Source organism: Schistocerca piceifrons, chromosome 8, assembly GCF_021461385.2.
Source record: "Schistocerca piceifrons isolate TAMUIC-IGC-003096 chromosome 8, iqSchPice1.1, whole genome shotgun sequence".
Lineage (NCBI taxonomy): Eukaryota > Metazoa > Arthropoda > Insecta > Orthoptera > Acrididae > Schistocerca > Schistocerca piceifrons.
In genome coordinates, this window is record NC_060145.1 from 133,318,045 (window position 1) to 133,339,362 (window position 21,318).

At 41.2% G+C, this 21,318-nt stretch overlaps 1 protein-coding gene across 2 annotated transcripts in view; it reads left to right on the forward strand.

Annotated features, from left to right (window-relative positions):
* LOC124711825 (leucine-zipper-like transcriptional regulator 1) overlaps positions 1-21,318 on the forward strand; it is a 158,052-nt gene that overhangs the window by 65,098 nt on the left and 71,636 nt on the right. For both annotated transcript variants that reach the window (XM_047242053.1, XM_047242054.1), the window contains exons 10-11: positions 14,831-14,963; positions 16,785-16,849. In XM_047242053.1, coding sequence (XP_047098009.1) covers positions 14,831-14,963; positions 16,785-16,849 — 198 coding nt within the window. The remainder of the gene's footprint in view (positions 1-14,830; positions 14,964-16,784; positions 16,850-21,318) is intronic.

Sequence of the window (21,318 nt, forward strand, 5' to 3'; positions counted from 1 at the left end):
ATCGTACAATATTGGTGGAGGCTGAAGTGTATTGGAGCACATCATTCGGTGTACATTGTTGAATGCGGGTCTCCACACTTGATGACCCCCTACATCCCATGTCGACCCAATTTTTAATTGCAGTGGGCACAATATAACTGATAATGGACCATGGATCACTGGAAACATATCACCTTGTCAGATGAATGATGTTTCTTGTTACAACTGGTGAATGGTAAGTCCAGATACTCCATCATCCAAACGAACAGCTGCTTGAAGCATACACCAAAGGCCAATGGAGGTAGTGTTAAGCTATGGCGGACATCCTGATAGTAACCAAAGGCACTGGACAACTGTGGATTATGTGCATCCCTTAATGCTTGATGTCTACCCAAGTGTGATGTCATTTTCCAGCAGTATAACTGTCCAGTTCCCAATGCTAGGATCATGCTACAGTGGTTTGAGGAATATGATTGCAAACTCATGTTGATTTCTTGGCCATCAGATTTGCCTGATCTGGACCCAATGCAATAAATCTGGAATGTTATCAGGAATCGACTCCACACCCACAAACTATTGATGCTTAATTTATAGTAATTGTGTGATCTGTGCATACACATCTTGTGCCACGTATCTCTGGAAACCAACCAAGGACTTCGTGAATACATGCCACACAGAATAACTGCCATATTGCATTTCAAAGTGTACCAACATGCTATTAAGCAGGTGGATGTAATGTTTTAGTTCATCATTGCAGATCAGATGAGTAAGCTGTGTAGGGTAAAGTAGTCACGCAGTTTCTGGCTAGAAAGGGACACTCTGAGAGGGGTATGTGACTGAGAATTGTCATGGTGGCAGAACCAGTTTATCATGTGTCATAGATTGAGCCTTTTTTCAGCACACAGTTACGCAATTTTCTCATAGCCTCCAAGTAAAAAACTTTATTAACAATCTGATCTGTTGGAAGCAACTATGAATGCTGCATCCCATCTCACATAATCAAATGTATTGGCAAATCAATGGAATATGTTTTTTATGAGTTTTCAGCAGCCCATAAAGTTGTGGTGGTAGCACAACTGAATTGGTTCACCCACCCATTCCAGTGCTAAACTCTTGACAACACTACTATGACCACATGTGAGCCAATAAAATTTACATCAAGAATGTGGCACATTTCATTAGTAAATTAAATGGCATAGTCGTTCACCAGAGGACATGGTTGTTAGTTTTTATGTGCTAGCACTGTTTATCACAGTTTTGCTTAATGAGGTTGTGTTAGAACAGTTGAATTGAATTTTGCCTGCTTAACTATTCAAGTATTGTATCATGATCACATACTACAAATAGAACATTAGGTTCTGTGAACAGACTCATGGCATAGCTACGGGGTGTGCCTTCAGCCTGGTGATTGCAAGTTTTTACATGGAGTAATTCGAGAAACTGCCAACAACATGTGGTTGTGGAAATGCAGCAGAGAGGAACTATATCATTTTCATGCACATCTGAATGAGATTAATCTGATGTTTGTTTACTATGGAAGAGAAGGTACATAGAAGATTACATCTTCTTGATACACTAGTCTTCAAGAAAGAGGGTGGTAGCTTATGTCACATGATATCCAGGAAACCCACGCACATATGCTGTTACTTACACCAGAATTCAAATTACCACCTACAACAAAAGCAGGGTGTTATAAAATCATTAACTGATAGAGCCAGGATCATATGTCAACTAGAACTGCCAGACGCAGAATTGGAATGTTGTACCAGTGCAGTGATCAAGAATGGATGTTCTTCCACTGAGACACAGAGCGTTAAGACAACCACAAAAAGATTACAGTGATGTACAGATATTTGTGAAAGCCTAGGTTTTGTTGCCAGTACTGACTGCATAGAAAGGAACTTGATGTAACAGATTATCACTGTAATCTACAAACCCACCTGGAAGATACAGGAACACCTAAAGTCAGTCAAGGCAGCTTGCAAACCATTGAAAAAACACAAATTTACAATATTATGTATAGTTGTGGAGATTTTTATATGGGTACTAACAACAGAATAGTCGAAAAATGAATATAAGAACAAATGGCAACTGTAGAAGGGGAGAAACAGACAGATCAGCTATTGCAGAATGTACTTTGCATCCATGAGACTGCCGGATTCTATTTGATAAAACTCAAGTACTGGTAGCCACAAGCTGTAATGTGACTATTCAGGTGGGCCATAGAAAATACTAAATAACCCAGTAATTGTAATCAGGAAGAGTATGTAAAACTGAATGATATCATGGTTCTGGTGCTGAAAAAGATGTACATTAGTCTTCCACCATGGGGTGATAGTAACAGCAGATGATGACAACCGACAATGGCCTGCTGTGGTTGAGCAGTCAAAATACAGTGTATTTCAAAATGAGTGACCTGATTTTAGATGGTAGTAGATACAAAAACTGGGGCATGCTGGCAAGGAAATATGGGTTGTTTCGATGGGCATGGCCTACAGTTTCAGAAAATCGCTAATAGACATAAATCAGTGCATCTTCTCAGTTTTCAGTCAGTCAAAAGTAAGATGGCATCCACTACAAAGAGTGGAGCCAGTGTGCTTGTCCACTGTACTTTTTGTCAGCATTTTGGCATTGATCCTCCTGCTCCCAAAAAAATCTTTCATCATTCGTATCACCAATTTGAAGAGACAGAATGCTTGTGCGAAGGTAAGAGTCCGGGTCAGTCTCATGCTTCTGATGACACGGTGGACAGAATTAGGCAAACGTTTGAGCAGAATCCACGAAAGTCTACTCGTCATGCTAGCAGAGAACTGGCAGTGCCTTAAACAATTTTCTGGCGAATGTTAAGGCATTGTTTGGTCTATAAACTATACAGACTACAATTAGTGCAAGCTCTTCGGGTTAGCGACAAAAGGAAATGGGTTGACTGCAGTAATTCCCTGCTAGAGTACTTAGGAGGTGATACGTTTTTACCATGGTTAATTTTCTGTTATGGAGCAACATTTCATGTTAGTTGTAAAGTAAACCAACATAACATGCACATGTGGGTATTCCAGAACCCTCATGGCACTATTGAGCATGAAAGAGATTATCCTAAAGTGAATGTGTTTTGTACCATTTCTCATAAAAAGGTGTACGATTCCTTCTTTTTTTGAGAAAAACACAGTGACCGGAATGAACTACTTCATTTTCCAACAGGATGGAGCTGCACCACACTGGCACGACGTCATATGTCAGTTTCTCTGTGACACACTGCCTCAATGCTGGATAGGGCACACAGGACCTTGAGACAGTGCCCTGAATTCTTGGCCTCAAAGATCACCAGACATGACCAAATGCGATTCCCCCCCCCCCCCCCCTCTTCTTCTTCGGGTGATTATATGTGAATGAAAGTGTGTTCATCTCCCCGTTACCTCATGACAGAGACAAAGTGAATAACAGACCAGCAGCCATCGTAACTTATGTGAAAGCAGATACATTGTGATGAATTTAGCTGTGTTGTTCGTGCTGCTGGTGGACACACAGAGCATTTGTGAGTATTTTGCAGCCCATCACATTTTTGTTTTTATCGATAAATATGGAGTTTTGAAATAAAGTCATTCTTTTTGAAGCACCCTGTATCTCTTCCATGAGAGACAGCCTTATGGAAGGCATCTTCAGTGCCAGGCAGGAGGGTTTACATGCTTCATTGAAGTTGAGGGTGTGTTGCTGACGGGATTACCCAAGCCAGAGAGGCCTCAACAGAGGAGTCAGATGAGCCATGTCTCATGATGACACAGGTTAATGAGAAGGAAAATTTATATGATTATAGCCACCTGAAATGTGAAGATACTTAAGACACCTGGAAAATTGCAGGAAATTAGAGTGAAAATAGCTGCACCACAAGAAATATGATGGAAAGCATAGGGAATGGTTGCATTGGGGAAACATGTGCGGATGTATAGTGGAAGAGATACAGGCATCATGGTACAGGCTTTCTCATACATAGCTCAGTGAAGGCAGATACAATTAGTTTCAAAGCAGTTAAAGACAGGTTGTGTACTTGGAGATTAAGATAAAAATTCTTCAATGTTACAATGGTATGTGCATCTGCCACTATGGAGGAACAGAGCGAGATGAGAAGAATGCATTTTACTCCAGACTGAAGGCATAAATCAGCAAAGTTCAAAGGCAGGACACAGAAATGATCCTTGGCATCTGAATGCAAAAAAAAGGCAAAGTCTGCAAACACAATAGGAAAAGAAAGCCTTCATGAATTCAGTAATAATAATGGACTAAGGCTGATAGACTTCATCAATGGCAAGAAAATGATGATAACAAGCACAAGGCATCAAAGAAAAGGATGTTAAGAAATTTACGTGGTTGTTGCCAGATGGAATTAGAAGAAACCATATAGACCATGTGATTATAGATAAACGGCATACATCGGATCTTATGGAAGTTACTAGCTGTAGAGGGGCATACGGAGACACAGATCATTACTTAATGTGGATCATATATAGACAGTAGATAAATATCGCAAGAAACAAAAAGAGTAGGGGAAAAAGTGAAACACAGTATAGAAAGTCTACAAATTAATTTAAATCGGGAAGAATACAAGAAGAAATTAGAAGAGATTATTGAGACAAGAAAGAGCACGTGGAAGGAAGGGGATGTGGACACTAAATGGAGGGATACTAAAAACAGCCATCAGTGTAGCCACGTAATAAATGCTTGGGAGGCAGAACATCGAAGTGGTTCAATGAGAAATGCTCACTGGTAATGGAAGAAAGAAATGTAACAAGACAAAGAATGCAGCAAAAGGAAAGGTGACTAGCAGTGGGAGACTATATAGAGAAGAATAAAAGAGCAGATAAGTTACGTAGGGTGAAGCAAAGACAGTGTGAAAGGAGGAAAATAGAGAGATGATAATGTTCTGTGAAAGATATAGAGAAATGAAGAGAGGATTCCAACCAAGAGCAGTCTTCCAGTTTTGTGTAAGGGTAAAGAGGGGAAGCCTGATTGGAGATACAAGCAAAGTTTTGGGAAGATGACAAGAATATTTTTCCAAGGTCCTTGATGGAAAGGGGGGGGGGGGGGGGGAGCAGAGAACAAAATCTTGAATGAGGAAGAGAAGAAATTGAATCTGGAATTGGAATTAAAAAAAGAAGAGCAGGAAGCTGAACCACTAGACATAGATGAAGTGAAGAACACGATTAAAAACTTAAAGAATAATAAAACAACAGGAGAAGATGGCATTATTATTAAAATTTGGGGGAAATAAGATGGCTGTTCATGAATTAATAAAGGAAATATGGATAAAGGAAGAAATGGTAGAGGATTGGAATGTGGGAATAATCTGCCCATTACGTAACAAAGACAATAAAGCAGAGTGCAGGATTACTCTGGGATCACACTCTTAAGTTACAACGTGTAAGGTGTTTAGTGAGATTTTAACCTCTCGGCTAGAATACCGGATGGAACCAGTACTGGGAGGATTATCAGGCTGGATTTAGGAGAAATATTTCTTTTAGACAAGTGCTTGAGAAATTTTATGAATATGACAAGCAACTGCATCAGTTGTATGTTGATTTTAAACAAGCATATTGTCCCAAAAGAAGCCCAGTAGCACCATGGTGTAGTGGTTATGATACTAAAGTGTTGCATGAAGGGTTGTGCGTTCAAAACTCACTTGGACTGTACAGTTTTAATTTCTATATTGAGTTCGAGTACATTATAGAAGTATCCACAAATGTCAAGAATCATTGTAGTGGAATGTTCTGTAGCTGTATTATATACTTTACGTGTTCTGGCCGGAGGTAATTCACTCTGCACTCTTGTACGTGCAAGTGCTGAATAAACCATCATTATGTGAAGTTGGTGGTTGTCATTCATCTAATTACACCTTCTTCTACGTGACATTATTCTGGTGGAGGCACTGGGTATTGGAACTTGTGATAACACTCATTATCAACGACACAGTGGCTCCCATCAGGCCATGACAGTCGCCATTTATGTGGCGAGAAACCCGAGTTTGAGCCGTATTCAACAGATTGCAATCTATTGGAGACAGACGAAGAAGAGGATGTTACAATGACAGCAACTGTGTGAGACATCCTTCCAGGTTCTCTGGTGACGATGGCCAAGATCCAAACAAGTGTCTGAAGGTATATGAGCATATAGCCAGATTTAACAAATGGGATGACACAGTGTGTTTGGCTAACGTATTTTTCTACTTGGAGGGCACTGCCAAGCAATGGTATGAGAATGAGTGGCAGTTCACAAGCTGGGAAGTATTCCAGGTGGAAATGCACAAGTATTTTGGCGACAGACGACGACAGAAGTGCAAGGCTGAAGATAAATTAAAGTGCAGGGCACAGCGTCCAGGATAATCTACAGCATCCTACATTCAAGACGTCTTGGAGCTGTGTAAAACAGTGGATCCTAGAATCAAAGAGGAAGAGAAGGTTGCACATCTCATGAAGGGCGTTGCTGAGGACATTTGTCAAGCCCTACTCCTGAGGGAGGTCTCGACAGCAGACGACTTCATAAAATTGTGCCAGTGAGACAATGAATTACGTGCAAGAAGTTTGAATGGCTTCCAAATGTCGTATCGATGTCTGTGATAAAGGAAGCAACTGATTTCACAAGTGATCTTAGTCAGATAGTGAGAGAGGAAGTTCAGAAGCCACTTGGATTGCATGGCGAGCAAAAAACCAAGCTGCTTCAAGAGGTTATAAGGGAGGAAGTGGAACAGACATTGAACCCAATCTCTCGTCCTTCATTTCCCTTTAAAACGGTGAAAAAGTTGAGACCCAGGCGGAGCTACGTTCCTACAATGCCACATGAGGAACAGGAAGACTGACATCTGGAGGACCCAGGTTAACCAACCAATATGTTTCCACTGCAGACGACTATGACATGTGGTTCGCTATTGTCAAGAAAGGCAGCAAATATTTGATGATACCCTTGCCAGAAGACGGCAGACCGATCTTAGCTGACGCCAACTCCGGGACGACAAAGATGAATAAGATGATGTGGGCGCAGGACGATGTAGGTCACCATCGCCGCAAGCTAACCACTGGAGAGAACACTCCCCAACACACCAATCAAGGTCTCCATCGCTGTTAAGAAGCTCCAGCTGATCACCTAGCTGCCGCAGCATGGAAAACTAAAGGGTGCTACCTTCCTTGGAGGTAAGGCCACCGAAGAGAGAAATCCTCTGCCATCAATCACTACAAAAATGATAGGAAATGACGTAGATATCCTCGTGGATAGATATCCTCAAGCCCAAGCTCTTGTGGTCTCTGGAGTGTCGTATTCAGTTATTTCAGAGAAGTACCTTTGCCAGTTGCAGAAAACCTTATTCATCGATAGCTAAACATCTCTGCTGAAGACGGCTAATGGGAAATTTGTAAAACGTACAGGAAAATGTCATTCATGAGGATGTAAGCGGCCATACACAACCCATAGAATTCATCGTCTTACAAGAGTATAGTCATGACGTCGTTCTCGGATGGGACTTTTTGAAAGCTTCTAGGCAATTATAGATTGTGGTCGCTCTAAGATTATTCTAGACAAGATGAGATACTGTGGACAGGAAGACGCGCATTCGAGTGTGTTGAGACTGTGTGCTGGATGAAGTAATCATTCCTGCAGTCAGCGCTAGAAAGGTAATTATCATGTGTCATACCATGCATCAACCCATGGATCTTGTAGGGGAATGTAAGAGAAGCATATCACTGAAGAATAAGTTGGTCATCCCAGCCTCTGTTGTCTCATTTAAGAGCAGATTTGGTGAATTGTGGATAGTTAACTGTGGCTGAGAACCACAGATCCTTTCAAGATGCATGGGTGTAGCAAACGCTGAGCTGTTAACTGAAGAACAGCTGAGCATCATAGAAACCTCCCATGCTGAGTCTGTGGGCAAAATTAGTGCTGCCATGATGAGACAAAATCTTCTAGCTTGACTATCACCAGACCTCACTAAGGAGCAACAGAAGAAGCTACTTGCCATTCTTCAAGAGTTCTCTGAATGCTTCAATCCACAGGTGAAGAGCAAATTAGACAAATCGATGGAGAAGCACCGGATTAGCACGGAAGACCATCAACCAATAAGCCAGAGAGCATACTGTGTATCAGCAATGGAATGTTGAATAATTCTCAACAAGGTAGAGAAAATGAAGAAGAATGACATCATTCAGCCTTCGCAGAGCCCATGGTCGTCACCAGTGGTCCTCGTCAGGAAGAAGGATGGCAGTTGGCACTTTTGTGTTGATTACAGGAAGCTTACTAAGATAACTAAAAAGGACGCTTACCCTCTTCCACGAATTGACGATACACTAGATTGTCTGAAGGGGGCTAAGTTTTTCTCAACCATGGACATGTACTCGGGATTCTGGCATATTGAAGTAGATGAGGCTGATCGTGAGAAAACTGCATTCATCACCCCTGAGGGCCTATATGAGTTTAAGGTAATGTCGTTTGGTTTATGTAGTGCACCAGCAACTTTTGAACAGATGATGGATAATCTTCTAAGTCATCTGAAGTGGAAGATGTGTCTTTGTTATTTAGATGACATTACAGTGTTCTCAGAGACATTTGATGAACACATAAAAAGACTGAGGGCCATTCTTAAGTGTCTCCAACAAGGCGGACTGAATTTTAATCCAAGAAAGTGTCTCTTTGGAGCAAAAGAAATCAAAACACTTGGACACCTTGTGTCAAACGAAGGTGTGCTGCCAGACCCAGAAAAGGTGAGATCTATAACGGAATTTCTTATTCCTAAAAGTATTAGAGATGTGAGAAGCTTCCTTGGGTTATGTTCTTATACTGTTGTTTTATCAAAGACTTTTGTGTCAAGGCCAGGTCACTCCAAGAGTTGTTAAAGGCTGATGCTAAATTTATCTAGGGTGGTGCTCAACAAGATTCTTTTGATGTGCTGTGAAAAGCTCTGATGACTGACCCTGTACTTGGTCTGTGTGATGAGAGAGCACCTACAGAACTATACACAGTTGCCAGCAGGTATGGGATCGGTGCTGTTCTGCTGCAAATTATGGATGGAAAAGAGAAGGTTATAGCCTATGCTTCTAGGACACTTACAAAAGCTGAGAAAAACTACTCAGCTACAGAAAGAGAATGTCTTGCTGTGATCTGGGCCATGTGCAAGTTTCGGCAGTATCTCTATGGAAGGCCATTCACAGTTGTTACAGACCATCATTCACTTTGTTGGTTGACAGGTCTTAAGGATCCAACAGGATGACTTGCCAGATGGGCACTACGTCTTCAAGAGTATGATATTACCATAGTGTACAAAAGTGGAAGAAAACAACAGGATGCTGACTGTCTCTCAAGAAACCCTGAGGAAGACCATCAAGACTCAGGACTTTGATGAAGATAGTGACTGTCTCGCTGCACTCTAGGATCTCTCAGCTGAGCAGGAGGAGGACGCCAAGGTATCTCAAATTATGCTTGCCTTAAACTGGTCAGAGGATGTGAAAGGACAATTTAATGCCGTTAATGGATTACTTTGCAAGAAAAACTTTGATTCCTGTGGAGGCTACCAGTGATTCCTAAACACATGGGCTTAGATGTTCTACAGATATTCCCTGACACACCTGAGGCTGGGCAAGTAGGTTTATTAAGACATATGATAGGATCCGCAAGAGATTTTTCTGGCCAGGTTTCTTTAGGAGAGTCCATCACTATGTGTCACACTGTTGAGTGTGCCAGAGGAGAATGGCAGTTCCTCAGGAACCACCTGGCCGACTCATACCAATTCCACCAGCTGAAACGCATTTCCAGCGTGTTCGGACTGAGCTAGGACGATTTCCAATGTCTGCTAATGGCAATCAATGGATTATTGTTTGCATTGATTATCTGACACACTATGCCATTACAAAAGCCGTGAAAACAGCCGAAGCATTCGAGGTAGCTAAATTCATTGTTGAAGACATTGTATTAAAACACGGTGGCCCAAGGTCGTTAATTACGGATCAAGGGAAAGTTTTTCAATGGATTGTTGTGACAGACATAAACCGTTGGTGCAACATTACTCATCACATGACTACTGCCTACCATCCGCAAACTAATGGGCTTACTGAATGCCGTAATAAGACCTTGGCCAACATGCTATCAATATTCGCCAATGTTGAGCAGTGCAACTGGGATGAGGTGCTACCTTTCGTGACATTTGCCTACAATACACCACAGGATTTATGCCATTTTCCCTGGTGCGTGGGTGTGAGGCGACTACGATGATGGACACTGTTTCTGTTAAATCCTGATGACGTGGATGACAACTACATCGGCCAGGTGTTAACCAGAGCTGAGGAAGCTCGGCAGTTAGCTCGACTCCGCACGCTGCAGGCTCAAGAAAACAATCGCGAAAGGTATGACGCGAGCCAACGCCCTGTTGTGTACCAGCCTGGAGACCTCGTCTGGATCTTCACTCCTGTTCGGAAGGTTGGTCTCTCTGAGAAGCTCCTTAGGCGCTACTGTGGACCTTGTAAGGTTGTACGACAGTTGCCTGATGTTACTTACAAAGTTGAAGATTTCGACCCTGACGGAAGATGACGAAAGATCAGAGGTACGGTCTACGTCCTTCGAATGAAGCCCTATAAGGATCCTGAAACCGAGGGTAAATTTGGAGGTCTAACGACAGGCAACATGCGGAAAGGTGACAAAGAGTGTAGCCGCAAAAGAAGTTCTAACAAGGGAACCTCCCCATCGCACCCACCTCAGATTTATTTATGAGTTGGCACAGTGGATAGGCCTTGAAAAACTGAACACAGATCAGTCGAGAAGACAGGAAGAAGTTGTGTGGAACCATGAAAAAAATAAGCAAAATATACAAACTGAGTAGTCCATGCGCAAGATAGGCAACATCATAGATAGTGTGAGCTCAGGAGCGCCGTGGTTAGTGTGAGCAGCTGCGGAACGAGAGATCCTAGGTTCAAGTCTTCCCTCGAGTGAAAAGTTTAGTTTCTTTATTTTCGCAAAGTTATGATCTGTCCGTTCGTTCATTGATGTCTCTGTTCACTTTAATAAGTTTAGTGTCTGTGTTTTGCGACTGCACTGCAAAACCGTGTGATTAGTAGACGAAAGGACGTGCCTCTTCAATGGGAACCGAAAACATTTGATCGCAAGATCATAGGTCAACTGATTCCTCCACAGGAAAACACATCTGATATATTCTATACGACACTGGTGACGGCATGTGCATGTGACAGGAATATGTTGTTGACCCACCTAACTTGTACACTTGGCGAATGGGTAAAAAGATTCTTCTACCTAGCCTGCTTTAGGTGATGAAAACATTAGTGTTTGTGACATAAACTGCAACAAATGAATGCAACAGTTTCACAGTCGCACAGTTTTCCCTGTGCTCGGTCAAAACATATGTTTTTAACGTTTTCAAATTTTTCCGTGTGTAGACCGTCAAATCCTGCAAATGTCCTAGCAAATCTGAACATGTCCTGGAATTTTGGAGAGCGAAGTTGATTATGTGTTAGTGCCTGAACTTTGATAATTGTCTGAATTAAAAAATTAAACTTTTCACTCAGGGGAGGACTTGAACCAAGGACCTCTCGTTCCGCAGCTGCTCACGCTAACCACAGGACCACGGCGCTCCTGAGCTAACACCGTCCTTGATGTTGCTTATCTTCCGTGAGGACTACTCAGTTCGTATATTTTTCATAGTTCCACACACCTTTTTCCTGTTTTCTCGATTGATCTGTGTTCAGTTTTTCAAGGCCTGTCCACTGTGCCAACTTATAACTAAATCTGAGGGGGGTGCGATGGGGAGGTTCCCTTGTAAGAAGATCACCGCCAGGGCAAGAATCAGTCACGAAGAGTCTGAGTATGCAGGACCGATGACTTGTTCCCGGACTAGGAGGATGTAACACTGAGACGCTGTTCACTTAAGGAGGGAGCAATGTCGCAGAAGAAGCCGAGTAGCACCATGATGAAGTGGTTATAATACTAAAGTGTTGCATGAAGGGTCATGAGTTCAAAACTCAACTGGACTGTACAATTTTAATTTCTATATTCGGTTCGAGTACATTCTAGAAGTATCCACAAATGTCAAGAATCGTTGTACTGGAATGTTCTGTAGCTGTATATATACTGTGTGTCTGTGTATGTGCGGATGGATATGTGTGTGTGTGTGTGCGAGTGTATACCTATCCTTTTTTCCCCCCTAAGGTAAGTCTTTCCGCTCCCGGGATTGGAATGACTCCTTACCCTCTCCCTTAAAACCCACATCCTTTTGTCTTTCCCTCTCCTTCCCTCTTTCCTGAAGAAGCAACTGTTTGTTGCGAAAGCTTGAATTTTGTGTGTATGTTTGTGTCTGTTTGTGTGTCTATCGACCTGCCAGCACTTTCGTTTGGTAAGTCACATCATCTTTGTTTTTAGATGTATATATACTGTGTGTGTTCTGGCCAGAGACAGTTCGCTCCGCGCTCTTGTATGTGCAAGTGGTGAATAAACCTTCGTTAAGTGAAGTTAGTGTTCGTCATTCATCTAATTACACCTTCTTCTATGTGACAATATGACAGCCTAAACGAATAAGATTCTCCAAAGTTTGAAGGATTTTAGAATCTCACTAAAATTAGTGAGGTGGACCAAAATGACAATGAAAGCAACAGTTTGCAAGGTTGGAATAGAGCTCAATGGTGTTATGAGGGGAGGAGGCTGGAGCAGGGATATGTGGTGTCAGTGCTGCTCTTTACCTTAGCACTAGAGAAGGTAATTCAACAAATGACAACAAACCCAGAGGGAACAATATTTAACCAGCATGTCCAGGTGGCGGCACACACTGATTAATTGCAATGAATATCAGAGCTTTGAAGTATAGTTGTCCTGCAATGGAGGCAGCACCATGGAAGTTAGGACTGAAAGTGATTATAGGTAAAACAAAGTGTATGATGGTGGGAGATATTGGTGGGGTAGAGGAGAGACATCAGTAAAAGTAAATGGGAAAGAGTACCAAAGAGTGAAAAAGTTGAAATATCTAAGTTCTATAGTAACAGAAGAGATAGCACAGCAGCAGAAACTCAAAAAAGGATAGAAAGTGGAAACCAGTGCTATTATTCCTTGCAGGATATATTCAAGGCAAGAAATGTTAGTGGGAATACAAAAATCAAAATATATTTGACTGTATTATGACATATAGTAATGTATGGATCACAAGGCTGGTTGATTATTGGAAAGGAGGGAGACTGGTTATTAACGTGGGAAAGGAAGATTTTGAGAAAAATATGTGGAGTAGTGAGAACAGATGAATATTGTATTGAAAATCTAGCAAGGAGGAGTAAGATGGACTGGTCACTTATGAGGAATGCTAGAAACTCAGTGTTAAGAAAGTGTCTGTAGGAAAGCCCAAAGAGAGAAGGGGAAGATGATGATAACACAGAAAAAGGTGGCTTGAAGATGTGGAGAAGTATCTCAAAGCTATGGGAGTCAGGAGTTGAGAAGGCAAGTTGTGGACAGAGAGGAATGGAGGTAGGTGATAAAGGATGCCAAGATTCTGCAAGGACTGTCATGCCGACGAGTTGAGTTGATTCAAAATATGTGCCATCATATCTCTACTCGTATGCAGGTATAAACAGAATTTCATTTCAGTTAGTGGTAAGGCAGGGAGTGAATTGGACCTTCGGTAAGTTTTGTGAAAGTAGATACGTACAGATTTCTTATTTATTAAGAAAACACTTGATTTAAATGCATGTTCATGTGGCAATAATATGTTATTGTGGGATTCTGTGTTACAAAAATTTTAGAAAAAAAAGCAGACTGGTCAGGCTCTGTTCTTCTTCTTCATCTTCTTCTTCTTCTTCTTCTTAATATCTGTCTTATGACAGGTGTCAACTGAAGGCTCACCTATAATGTTCTGAACATCTTCCTTTGTCTGTTTGTATGTTCATCAATGTATAATCTTGTCCATCATTCCAATTCTTTTCCTTTCTCTTCCTCCCATTCCTTCCATTTTTGCCTCTATAATTCTTTGTTGTAGACAATTCATATGCAGTATGCGTCCCAGCCAGGGTTTTCCTCTTTCTGACCTCTGCTAAATAATCTTACTTCTTCTTCTGTTTTCTTCATTACTTCTTCATTCCTAAGTCTTTCTGTCCACTTCACTTTAAGGATTCTTCATAGCTACATTTCAAAACATTATAAATATCTTTCTTCTTCCTTTTTTTCCCTATGCTCAAGACATAAAATTTAGCAGATCTTATCCTCAGCTCAATTAGAATTCTTCTGTTGGAAATTGGTTCACATTTTTAAATGCCTTCTGACCAATATATATCATCCTCATTTCTTCTTCTACATGTCATTAAACTTACCAGGTACAGAAATGATATTCTCTCTCTCTTCTGTCTACAGATATGTTAACTGATCCTTCCTTATAGCCTGTCCCCTTCACTTTTGTCTTTCCTATTTTTATCTTCATTCCATACCCCTAACCCTTTCTTGCAGTACCCAAAAACATGTGCTTTAGCTCCTCTTCTGATTCCATCAGTGTGTTACTTCATCATCTTGATATCTTACAGTCCGTATCCCTATTCCTCCAATTACAGTGCCTCCTGTCCTCTTTGGCCTTACCTATCGGTTCTTATTCAAGTATGTCAATCTTATTCAGTTTTCAAGGCTCAACACCTTTACTGTTTGCTGATTTGTTACCTTTACTCCTTACATTATTTTCTTTGCACCAGACATATTCACTACCATTTTTATATTCAGTTTTGTTTTTTGAGTATAATCCTATCACCAGGCTTAAGTATTATACGCTTGTGTTCTAACATTTGAAATATGGAATTACCTCATAAAAAATTATTTTAAATATTCCAGCATATTAATTTTTACGTGATTGCAGGTTTTTGGCACAACACAAGTATCATTTAAAGACTTACCACTTCTGGAAGTGAGATTGCGTGATGCAGTTCCTGAGGCATTCGAAATGGTCTTAAATTACATATACACAGATAGAATTGATCCAACCAAGAAAAGTGAGTAGATGTAAATAATAAAAATCTTAACTGTTGTGAATACCAATGATTGATCTGTGATAAATAAGGACAAAAGCATTTGCAGTACATCATGAACATCTGTCATTCGTGTGTTTGGTGGTATGGTGGTTATTTTATGCTTTATGTAAAAAATGAGTTCGCTTATCAAATGCAATACAAAGCATTACTGTTGCTCCTTTATGATATGACAAATCGGAAACAGATGAATACACTTCAAAGAAAATAAAAGTACTGGCATGTCATATTGTGGTCTCCAGCATAAAGGTTGGTTTGATTCAACTCTCCATGTTAATCTGTCTTTGCAAGTGTCTTCAGTACTGTATAACTATTGAAACCTACATCCACTGGAATCTGTTAATAAATGGCAAATTTTGGTTTCACTCTGTAATTCCCCTCTTATTTCCTTCTCTCCTTTAACCCCCTCTCCACGGTGTACTTTATCCCGCCTCTATGTCCTTCACCACCCACTATGACCACTCCCCCCCTCTAAGTCCTTTAACACACACTCTCCCCTCTCTCCCTCACACCCACCTCTCTCTCTCCCCCTCCATCCCTCCCTCCCTCCCTCCTTTTAGCTATCTCTCTCTCTCTCTCCTTTCACCCTCCTCTCTTTTCCATCACTCCTCCTCCTCCTCCTCCTCCTCCTCCACCTCCTCAATTCCTTCCACATCCACCTCCATTCTTCCCTCCTCCATTCTTCCCTCCTCCTCCTCCTCCTCCTCCTCCTCCTCCTCCTCCATGTCCACCTCCACATCCTTTCTCCCTGTTCCTCCTTTCCCACCCTGCTCCTCCTTTCCCGCCCTGCTCCTCCTTTCCCGCCCTGCTCCTCCTTTCCCGCCCTGCTCCTCCTCTGCCGCCCTGCTCCTCCTCTGCCGCCCTGCTCCTCCTCTGCCGCCCTGCTCCTCCTCTGCCGCCCTGCTCCTCCTCTGCCGCCCTGCTCCTCCTCTGCCGCCCTGCTCCTCCTCTGCCGCCCTGCTCCTCCTCTGCCGCCCTGCTCCTCCTCTGCCGCCCTGCTCCTCCTCTGCCGCCCTGCTCCTCCTCTGCCGCCCTGCTCCTCCTCTGCCGCCCTGCTCCTCCTCTGCCGCCCTGCTCCTCCTCTGCCGCCCTGCTCCTCCTCTGCCGCCCTGCTCCTCCTCTGCCGCCCTGCTCCTCCTCTGCCGCCCTGCTCCTCCTCTGCCGCCCTGCTCCTCCTCTGCCGCCCTGCTCCTCCTCTGCCGCCCTGCTCCTCCTCTGCCGCCCTGCTCCTCCTCTGCCGCCCTGCTCCTCCTCTGCCGCCCTGCTCCTCCTCTGCCGCCCTGCTCCTCCTCTGCCGCCCTGCTCCTCCTCTGCCGCCCTGCTCCTCCTCTGCCGCCCTGCTCCTCCTCTGCCGCCTCTCTTCCCCATGCCGGCTCCGCACTTGCCCCCCCCCATGCCCCCCAGCTCTTTGTCTCCTCCCCCATGCCCCCTCCTCACCCCTCCCCCTTGAGGCCGTTCCCATGCCCCCTACTCTTTTTCTGCATATACGCATGAAGTACATTATCCAGACAAAATTAAATAGTAAAAGTTTGATTGAAATTATACTCTTGTGTTGCTATTTGCAACATCTGTGGCAATCCTATTTTTTCCCAAGAATTGTGCATATTGTCAGCTGTATCATACTTATTTGCTGGCTGTGTTCTTTGGAAGTGAGCTTATAATCAGATCAGTGGATGTTTATTTACACACATTTTTTGTCAGCTTTACTGCTTAAAACTGAAAAAAAGAATCATAAATAAGTCTGTTATGTTGTATGACTGCTTACTTTTCTTTTTCATTTTGCAGTTGAGGATCCAGTTTGCAACAGAGTTGTTTTGTTGATGATGGACGTGTACAGACTTGCAGTGCAGGTAAACACTTCAACAACTATGTTCATGGCACTATTTTTAAGATGCTATGCTAGTTAACCTTTTCATAAATTCTTTGTAGCATTAATATATTAGTGTCCTGAGTATCAGAAAGATTAAGTTACAGAATCATTTAAAAAAATACATGGTTCAAAAATGAAAATGGATGTGTGTCAGATCTAATATATTGTCTTCACACTGCCATTACAAATACTTAGGCAGGAGAAGACTGAAATAAACATGTCATGCATGATGTGTTATCCTGTTTGTCTCGATTGTAGAGTGACGTAATTGCCTCAAAGCCTAATCATTCTCTCATCCCTTTTTCATGTGCACAAATTTATTTTTATTTACACTGCAAGAAATGAAGAACAAGACTATCCAGAAATGGAAATGTTTAATATAATGGATCTTGTCACACTTGATATTTATCTTAAAACTTCACTCATAAATTTTTTGTGCAGAAAATCATTATTAAGTTTCATATAAGTGTGGAGCAGTTTATTTCCTATCTTTTCCCAGAGTTCACTCTATGCTTTGCACCTCATATGGGAAAACTGCATTCTCATCTACTAAAATTATTTAGCTTTCAGAGTTGAAGTATCTGTCCCCAAACACAAATGACCTGTTTAACTTTTAAACTTCCTATGTGTGTAAATGCTTTGGGCATCTCTGAGAAAGATCTTCAGATATCATGTATCAATACTGTAAGTTATGCTGGCAGCTTGAATATAAAAATGGCATTTTAAATTTCGCAGTTTCACGGACAGTAGAAATTAATGGATAGCAAGTTCATGTAAATTTATAGCCATCCACAATAAGTGATACACTAATATAAAATTTACTCTTACAGTAATAACAAAATTAAGTAACTAATACTGGCTGCGGTAACTCTGTAGCCTGGGTTCTTGACCAGGGTAGATAGGGTTCTAAAATGCGTCAGATTTTAGTCAAAGGCTTTGCATGTGCTGCAGACAAGCCTGTCTTTGTGCAGCTGATAGGTTACAGCTACGTTTGGCTGCAGTTACAAGAGGTGTCTGACTCGAGTAAGCACTGACTGACATAAACTACAAACTAATTGAGCCAGCTGCTGACTTCAGTAAAGATTTAACTAGGCAGAATCAGCTGGATCTTCAGAGTAGAATATAGAATAGCTCTCTCCAATTGGCGTTTGTAGGTTCGGCTCTTCAGAGTTGTCACAATGCCTAGGTATCATTTCTTTGCAGTGGGTGTGAATTTTCACCAATTATAGACACTATTGCAATGTATAAACTTTGTTTTCCCCTCATAGTTTTACTCTTTCTTTCCCACAGTCATCCAGACAACTTTAGTGGTGGCCAAACCGAAGTCCCATTTATTTATTTCATTTTGATTTGGTGTTAAAGTTGAGTCATCTCCTCATGGTTAATCTGGTTTGTGGATGTTATGAGACAGGGATGCTTGCTTGTGTTTAGCCTGTAAGTTTTAAACTGGCTGTTGTGATTGCAGTTCTGTGTTCTCTGCCATCCACCTGAATTCAGAGTGTAAGTTGTCATCTAGTTGTGAAGCTCTTCCCTCATTTGCTGATAGGAATTGAGCCTAATAGCTTGTTTGGGCAGTTGCATGCAATTTAATTGCAACAGGATTTGATGAAGCCTTCATAATGCAAATAGGGTGCTGTGGGCATTGGTGGGGTGTTTTTGGATTGTTGTAAGAGTCTGCGTCAGGCATAGTCAGTTCACTATGTAGCTTCTAATCACATTGTTTGCTACCAAAAACATTGTACGGATTGTCATTTCAAGCCCCATACATTATTTCACACTTGTACAGTTCACAAACAGCTTATCACGTCTCCGTCATGAGAACATAGTTTTTCATGGTGACATTCTGGGATAATGTTTCCCAGGTTTCTTGCCATGTCAGGTTTGTTTGTCTAGTCAAGTTTTCAGTAACTTTCTCTGTCATTATAAGCTATAAAAATAGGTCATGTGGAACTTTGTTATATAGTTAGCTGCATTGTCATTGAAATATCACTAGATCACAGAAATTCCGTATTTTGCTAAAGCTTATGTTGAGGTCAGTGATGGAAGAACATTATCAATGATGCTGATTCTGTTAAATTGTGGATAAATCAACCTCTGTAGCCTTTCAGCATTGAGCACCCATTTTCATTGTTTAATTTAGCCAACTACATACAAGAGCACTACATAGCCTATTAGTATGACAGTTAACTTGTAATGGTAATAGAGGGAGCACTGAAAGCTCTAGTATATAAAGAAATCTGACATGGTAAGAAAATGACAAACATGTATCCACCCTATTCTAATGTTTCACATAATCACTGATAGTTTGCTGTAAACACTACAATAAATTCCTACCTTGATCAAAGTTAAAATTTTTAGTTCATAACAATGGATCATGATACAGTGGCATTACTAAATATGTACACATTACAATACATTTGAAGCATGGAACATGAAACAAAGACAAATGTGTGTTGTAATCTATACTGTCCTTAAAATGAGAAACACATTTTAACATTAAAAGTTGCATTTGCTTTTGTGCTGGTGATGCTGTAAACTTCATCATATTGGCATGGCATTTTCATGGGAAATCAGGCAATAAATGTGAGGAGATTCAACATAAGTAGCAGAACAGTCATGAAAAGGGGAGCAGCTTGATTGATGAACGCCATTGGCATCTTTGTATGAGACATGGAGCTTTGCATTCTTTGATCATTTACACAAGATAACAAAACTTAGATCACAAGTATCATAACAGAGGAAACATTAAGGAAAGGAAACAGATTTTCAAAAAAGTTGGTATCTGTCAATTGTGCTACAATGTTGCCACATCAGTTTTCATTCTGTTAAAGGTGGCACGTAAACATGACAGGTCACTTCAGAAGTGCTGAAATGCTGTTCGTGTGATGCAGAGCAGTGTTGCAAGCTGCTGCCATCAGGTGTGGCGTGGCGGTAACACAAGATGGTCTTTCCACAGCTGATATCAAGTGTCCAATGAGTGAAATGCAGCAGGCAGTGCATTTTTAGTCCTGAATTTACACTCATGTCTTAACCTAACATCAACCTTGTTATGTGCAATGTGTCTGAGAAGGTGTTAGTCAATGACTTGCAACAGAACTCAAGACAGAAAATTTCAGTTTCAGCACTAAAAGGGAGCTGTAACTTTTCACTTTCTTTAGTTACCTGAAACTGTCCTCGTGTTGACTGGATGAATTGATATGATACCAACTGTTGAGCAGTCCTAGTTGACACACTGTTACAGATTATAGGTGACACAGGCAGATTTAAAATGAAAACAGAATGATAGCAACAAAAAATAAGAGGAAATAAAAGTCAATATCATGATGAAAATGATGCAGCAAAAGATTAAAAATAAAAATTTACATTTAAACCAATTAATTGAAAAATAATAATCAATCATTTTGATAAAGATTTACAAAAAGAAGGTTGCATCACCAGACAGGATACGTACCCGCAACCTTATGCACATCAGGACTGTAACTTAATCACTGCACCACAGCACCACAACAAGTTATGGTGTTATATGGATTCCTTTACAGAATCAGTCACTATGATGATTTGCTGCCTTGAAAAATTTTGACCTTGTGCAGTATCATATGACGCTTACCTACTGTAGGCCAATCTCTGTGATGATGATGATGATGATGATGATGATGATGATGATGAAATATGTGATTCCAATTCTAGAAATGCAAAATAAAAGGGCCAGACTCAGGATTCAGGATCCAAACACACAAAGAAAAATGACAGACAGGTGGTTGGAAATAAACTGACCATTTGTTGTGGCAGTTTGTTAATGGGCAAACAGTTCAGGCAGGATGTTGAGTGCTCTGATTGGAGGTAGATGGCTCCGATGTGTGTCAAATAACAAGTAATTTTAATGAAACTGTAGCAACATGACTTGTAATGCAACTAAATACTCAAACGTTCACAGCCTGTTGGGTAGGAATGTCATTGATATAGGTGAGGTGGGCATTTATGTGCTATGTTAATGTCTGCAGATACAGAGACGGTATGTGTAATGTGTCTGCAAACATAGAGCTATGCAGAAGGTATTGTAATGTGAAGATGAACAAACAATTCACAGGCAGATGTTATTTTGTGCCCCCATACACAACTTGCACTAGGCTGAGAGAACAAACAATTAACTTGTTTTTGCTCGCTTCATTCTCCAATGTCTTATTATGGAGGAACACTAGCTAAAGATAGAGCACCAGAATTGGATAATCAGTGCTTAGAATATACCATTATATGGAATAGCAGCTTATGCAGTATACATTATCGTGCAGGATATTTGTGTGATACCATCCCTTTGCACATTAAGACTGTAAAGATTGAATTATACCCATTAGAATGTGAATGAGATGGATATTGTACTTATACTATCTGTCGTAAAAATCTATATTTTAGACTTTCCTCTCAAACCTTTTTGTCCATTTGGAGGCTTGT